The 6940-nt window shown below is 39.0% G+C and overlaps 1 protein-coding gene across 1 annotated transcript; it reads right to left on the bottom strand.

Moving 5' to 3' along the window:
- Positions 1-3316: 3316 nt before the first annotated feature.
- Positions 3317-5147, bottom strand: LOC147615382 (uncharacterized). The gene has a single exon (XM_086779472.1). It carries the CDS (start codon positions 4848-4850, stop codon positions 3483-3485), a length of 1368 nt encoding a protein of 455 aa, XP_086635598.1. The 5' UTR covers positions 4851-5147; the 3' UTR covers positions 3317-3482.
- Positions 5148-6940: the final 1793 nt, after the last annotated feature.

The following is a 6940-nucleotide window of genomic DNA, read 5'->3' as shown; positions in this document are numbered from 1 at the left end:
AACATGGATCATGAATATATTGGATTTTGGACTTGAGCCCAAAAATCCATCTCTTTCTCTGTAATAAGGGATGGATACCCAACTCGGAGTGTAATTGGTTCAGTTGCCCACTTTGTGGAAGTTTGGGACACGATTATGGATCTACGAAGACTCACCTAGTCTCGCGCCCAACATGATTATCTCTTGGACATATGGATTGAAACTTAAAGTTGTGGACAATTTTTATAAAGTTGGGGAGGATGTCACCAGCCTAGACATTTCCCAATATGAATGGTGCTTGTTAGCTATAGAAACTTCTAGTAAAAGTATTCTTTTCTATGGTTGTGGTTGAATATTACAGATTGGCAATGGATCTGCTACACTTGAAGGGTATTCCCGTGATATCAAGCTTATACAGTTATGCACAACTGTTTTTAAGGTGGAGGGGATGTCACCATTTGGTCCCTTCATCAGCTTTGATCAATTTTTTGGGGAAAGCCCAACACATAGAATGGAACCAAGGTGAGAACGAGGATTTTCCACATAAGGAGTTAAGCTGAAGGATTCATTGGCATAGAATTGGCCCCCTGAAAGATGGTCACAAAGCATGAGGACTTAACAGATTTATGAGTCAATGTGTTCAGACATCATTAAAGATTGGCTGGACATTTGCTTGTTTGGGCATGGATCCCTAGACAAAAGAAGGAACCTAAGCATGAGGAGCCAAATATGGCATACAAACTTGGGCAAAAGTGTGCTTGTCTACTCTTGTGTATGTGTAAAGAAGATTACTTACAAGGAGCTCTAACTCATCCTCTCCCCGTCATTCTTCTCATATGGTATCAAAGCGTTGGCTCACATTACAAGCTCAAGAGGCAAGAACATGATGTGGGGTACATGGGTGAGGGTGACTCCATCTCAAGGACATCGGCAATAAGCACACACAGTAGGAGGGGACATTATCATATCATGGGGAGTCCTCTTTGGTGAATCAAAAGCGTAATGTATATTGCGTTTAAGGTGCCCAAAGGTCCTTGGTACCATTATTCTGGTGAATCAAAAGCGTAATGTATACTATGTTTAAGGTGCCCAAAGGTCCTTGGTACCGTTATTTTGGCCATTTGGAGTTATTTCGAACCCTGTTTGACCCTACAAGTTTTTTGCAAACACTTTGTGCACGTTTTGTACATAATATTATGCATAATGGTGATTGATTTGAAGTGCCCACAAATAGATATTTTGTGTTGATGTGATTTGTTCGTTGGTTACATAATAGGTTTACAATACTACTACTAGTTGTGTATGTATCTATTAGACAAATTATTAGAGACAAGGATTGTTATAAGTGTAAAAGTTACTACAAGTTTTGTTTGGCCTATAGAATATCACATTTAGTGTAAGTGAGAGTTACTACACGCAATAATGTTTGACAATCTATCTTAGATTTTGAGCAAGAGGCTAAACAACCTCTAAGCATGAAAGTTCAAGATGATAAACTTTCTCATGGGAAAAGGATATTGGGAGTTTATTAGGAACCTGAGCTTTTAGAAGAAAATCTCACTCCATAATTGGTACATGACTTTAATGATTGGCATGAGAGGGCACCAAGGCTATGTATTGGCTCTCTAACAATGTGTCTGATTCTATGATTGGTTATATGCACACCTAAAGATGCATGGGGATATCTTGATTAAGGTGTATAGCACAAGTACCAAGGCTAGGAAGATGTAGTTAAAGCAAGAACTACATAATGTGCAAAGGAATAAGCTATGTATCAATGATTACTACTGAATATTAAAAGGCTTGTAGATTCCCTCACCTCAATGGGAGCCCCAATTAATGATGTGATGACTTGGTGTCGGTCACTTTGAAATGGGCTTGGAAAAGACTATGACCAATTTTGGAAATCTATCCACATCTAATGTAATTAGTGTGTTCATCTCATATCATTGCTTTATTATTTTACTAATCTAATTACTACTTATCATTAGTACTCTAATGCTAAAAACATGAGTTTAGTTTATGCTCATCCATCCCTGCTTGTTGGGACAAGTCTGTCGACAAGCTTGCCAACTAGAGTGGCATCCTCCATGGCAGCTGCCTTAGCCTACCATACAGTTGTACAAGGGAGGATGTAGGCACAAGGTGGCTAATCAAAGCAAGAGAACCAGAAAACCTATGTTGCGGGTTTGTTCAATCTTTCAAGAATTATGTTCTCTAGAATTGTAAGCTCTCAAATTGTCTTTTTTTTTTGTCAACTCTTTTAATGATGAACCTTTAGCTTTACAAAAGGACACATAAGTTATGAAATTATAATCTTTCTTTCCTTGGCTATTTCCCATACTTATATGATGTGTAATACATTTGCACCTTTGTAATTACATCTTGTGATTACATGATGCCAGTTTCAAAGTGCTTGATGAAATGCTACACACTCGAAAAGTGATTCTTGCTAAGAATTTGTATAGATGCTCAAGTTTTGATCATACATTTTCAAATCAAATCAATATAAATATAAAGGTTTTTGCTCATTCAAGAGAAAAATGTATAAATTGGATATTCTCATTTAAGATATATAAATAATTCCAACTATAGGATTCATGTAGTCAAAAATTATATACATTTAAGATTTAAAAAAGATAATAAAAAACCCCAAATATATGCATGCAAATTGTGCACTGTTGTTTTTCAAATGAGCTTCTCCATTCTTGTCTAGTGCATTTCTATGATTTTATTGGTGATGTGTTGGCTAGAAAGGACGATGCAAGGAGAAATAAATATTTGTTTATTATAGCATGTATAATATATATACACACACATATACATACATACATACACAGATACACACTATCATTTGACTCCTTTACTCTCTTCCACTAAACTTCTATGTTAAAACTTATCATCATCAGACTGGTGGCCTGGGCATTAAGTTGTTTTGGTTGCCTTCAATTTTCTAAAAATGGTGTGGCGAGTTACAAAGTTACTTATCTCAACTATTCCTTTACTTACTTATGTACTTCACCAATAGATAATTAATTTCATGTAGCTAGCAGATCAACAATAAAGAGAAAATATGTAGAAGAAGTATGAAGTAAAACTCAAATTAGCACAAAATTCAACATTGTAATGAGCACAAAATTCAACATTGTAATGAGCCACCAATAGCTATCAAAATTTTATAGGCTCACTAATTTGGAAATGCTTACTAATCTGGAAATGTCACCAATGTTCAGAGTAGGAGGAGATTGACTAGCTAAATCATACGTGCACTCCTCTTCTATGGTACTATGCAGACTTCAAACATTCCACCATTAAATAGACACAGTACAAATATGCCTGCATACAAAAGTTAATTCTATTGCTAGGATCCATTTTTAACAGGAGGTAGCAACAGACCCATTCCTTTTCTCTCTTGTCAAAGGAAACAAGGTCTTTGTACCAATAGTCTGGAACCTTAAAGGCCAAACAGTGGCTTCTCTTTACATCATGAAAACCCAACACGCTTAAAAGAATGCTCTACTGCCATAGAAAACCCTATGACCATCCTTCATTGCTGACTCTGATGATGCACCTTTCTTATCTGCCCGAGGTTCGTTCTTGAGCTCGACATGGCTTTGTCCGCCATCAAGATCAAGGGGCAACTTCATCTTGGCCAAAGATTCAGTAAATTGCTGCATACTTTTCATATACATGTCAACAATTTGCTGTTGTACCACAGGTTCTTCTGGCTCCAATGAGATGCTGACAAGTGGAGTAGTAAAAGAAGACCGGCTGCCCTGCCCATCCGAGCTACCATTTGTCTTATCATCCGACGATGAAAGACCTGCACCCGAAGATACACTCCTAGGGCTAGGAGTAGCTTGAGAGCTATTACTACTCCCAAACAAATGGGGGGTGGCTGGAGTGGGCACAACATCAACACTTCTGGAAGGCTTGGTTTCCAGGACACTTACCTCTTCTGTTGTTGCCCTTGTAGATGGCACTTCCACATCCTCTGAAAAGCCAGTATCGTCGGCGGAGGGCGACTCCGGGCTACCGTTGCATGCATCGGACTTCTCTTCCCCATTGTTCATGGCCATCTCACAGTCTATTTCTGCCATGGGGGAAGAACCCAGTTGCAAAAATGATGCCCCTGGTCTCATGCCATCCTTAAGTCTGGAATCTTCTCGGCCACATAAAGCTCCATCCATATTGAAGTCACCAGAAGCCATCTTTAAGTACAGAGAGACCAATTGCTGGTTCTCAGATGCCATTTGCAAGTCTGGAAACTCGATACTGTTGTAGTCCATGGGGGCCATGCTATGGTTGCCATTCATATGTTTACTATTCTCCATCATGCCATGGTTGCCATTCTCCATCGGCATCACTTCTGATGATGAACTCTCCGATGCAGCTACCGAGAGGAGAGCTTCGGCGCCGCGGACATAGAACATAAGAGACAAGCACAGTGTCCCAGCAGGCGTGTGGAAAAGATCAGTGGAGCTTAAGGCATAGTCCTGGGTTAATTTTCCCAGGCCGATCAAATCAGCGAGGGGAACAAGCACAAACCCTAGTAGCTGATCTTCAAGGTAAGTCCTAGCACAGCTCATCATCCATATCTCACATTTCAACACAGCATCAAGCTTGGATATGAGAATCTGCAAGCTCTGATTAAACACAGGGTTTTTACCCCCTCCCCTAACAGGCTGAGTAGAATACACAGTATCTTGTGTATGGGTGATGGAGAACTTAGCATACACATCCTGGTTACCATAGATGCATATGTTATGGATGTCTCTGGCATGATGGAGGGTGATGTCAAGCACACCATCAATGCTTGCAGCCATAGAGCTCATTAGAATTTCTCTGCTTTTTGATGCATCCATGGGCATGGGACAGGGATGGCCCTATCAAACTGCAGGTAATTGAGCTCACCTTGAGCTATAGAGAAATCATTTGATATGGAGACGCCAGGTGGGGTGTGGCAAGGAAAATCAGGAGGAGGCTTATCAGGGTTCGTTATGTGGGATAAAGCGGAGGGCAGAAAGGCGTGCAGAGCTCTCAGAGGCGGCCATGGGGAGAGAAGGAGAAAACTCGGAGAGAATCAAGAGAAAGGGGGGTTTCAGTGAAGTGGTCGCTGCAAAGCAATGAGGAAGGGGAAAAAGAGACAAGAGTCCTTGTCTGTGTGGGGGTGCACACGTGCGCGCGCAGAGAGAGAGAGAGAGAGTGTGTGTGTTTTTCTGTGAATTGGGAGAGCGCGACACACACACAGAGAGAGAGAGAGAGAGAGAGAGAGAGAGAGAGAGAGTGTTTCGGATGGGATGTCGGTACAATATATTATATATTATGGAATATCTAAATGGTGATACATACATTACTATAAATGAAGAATAAATGCCCTTCTAGATTTTAAGGTTGGATTGTACCCCCACAAAAAAAACACTTTGATTTTAAGTTCTTGGATAACAAGAGAAAATTTTAGTGTATGTGGGCGGTGTGTGTAAGGTGTGGAGAGAGAGAGAGAGAGAGAGAGAGAGAGAGGTATTAATGTCGGTAGAATGCAACACGAGGGCTTATACGACCAACGGTGGATCATGGCCTTTATAAGGGCCCGAGAGAGAGAGAGAGAGGACAATCCAGCATGTTTCAAACTCAGGAAAGTCCACAACCAAAGAGAGAGAGAGAGAGAGAGAGAGAGAGAGAGAGCAAGCGAGTATTCAAGACATGATTTCTTCATATCTTCTATCTTATCCCCACACTTTTTTAACTGTTCTCTAAGCAAATATTACATAATGCTTAGGCCTATAGCAAAAAAAAACTTAGGAAATGAAATCTTCATATCGTCTATCATTTTATATATTTCTTATATTTTTCCCCACTTTTTAACTCTTCTCTAAGTAAATATTATATAGTGCTTAGGCCTACCTTTTTTAGCTCTTCTCTAAGCAAATATTACATAGTGCTTAGGCCAATCTAGCTTAGCCTTGCCTAAGGGCCTCGACTCAAGATAAGCAAGGAGGCGAATTCCATATTGTGATACCATGGTGGGTTTGAGAAAAGCCTTAGAGTCTATTATTTTAGTATAAATTCCTTCTCAAAAGAGTAATTGAATGTAATTGATTTAACGATAGTACAAATATGCCATAGTGGAACGTAAATAGCTCATTCGTTTTTCATGTATCTCATTCAATCCAAGAGTAGGACACCCCACCGTTAAGATGGTGCTTTTGAATAGGCACTAATAAGGGAGTTTCAATTTTGTTTTTTCCAAAGCACACCCTTGTGTAGAGCTCATGAGGTCACGACATAATGGATGAATACACTTTGTGGTTGAAATGTTCTCATCATTCGCGATGATAAAATGAATATTTTTTGGTTTGAGAGTTTTGTCAAGACAATTTTTTGGTGAAACCTTTGTGATGAAAAATTCAAGGTTGTTTTTGTTACAACAATTCTAGATATACGGGTTTTGTAATAACCTTGAGCTCAACATAAGCACAATAAAAACCAATACCATATGGATAGCTCTTTGAGTATATCTAAAATTGTTTTTGTTATAACAATTCTAGATATACTGATTTTGTAATAACCTCAAGCTCAACATAAGCACAATAAAAACCAATACCATATGCAGAGCTCTTTAATTATATTAAACTGTGTGCTTAAATTATATCGCCCAATCCATCAATAATCGTACAAGAGATCATCATAGCCATCAATAATCGTATGTATATGTTACAAGCCCTTCAATCCATTAATAATCGTGTGTATTCATTACAAGCCCTTCTATTATCCCCTATCAATCCATCAATCATCATACAAGAGATCATCATAGCCATATCAGATCTTGATGGACTAGCCAATATTAGCTAGTAACGTTATGCAAAATTTATGGGAACCTTCTCAATATTCTTTTCATAATCTTAATGGAGTGGCCAATCAAATTATGGAAGTAACTTTATGTAAAATTTATGGAGGCCTT

Source organism: Cibotium barometz, chromosome 40 (genome assembly GCF_041138505.1).
Source record: "Cibotium barometz isolate CiBa-2024 chromosome 40, ASM4113850v1, whole genome shotgun sequence".
NCBI classification, from domain to species: Eukaryota; Viridiplantae; Streptophyta; class Polypodiopsida; order Cyatheales; family Cibotiaceae; genus Cibotium; species Cibotium barometz.
The sequence above is the reverse complement of the archived record's forward strand: the minus strand, read 5'-3'. Positions and strand labels throughout refer to the sequence as shown.

Bases quoted from the DNA above. Each gene is read 5' to 3' on its own strand.
- LOC147615382 (XM_086779472.1), bottom strand. From the start codon at position 4,850: ATGCCCATGGATGCATCAAAAAGCAGAGAAATTCTAATGAGCTCTATG.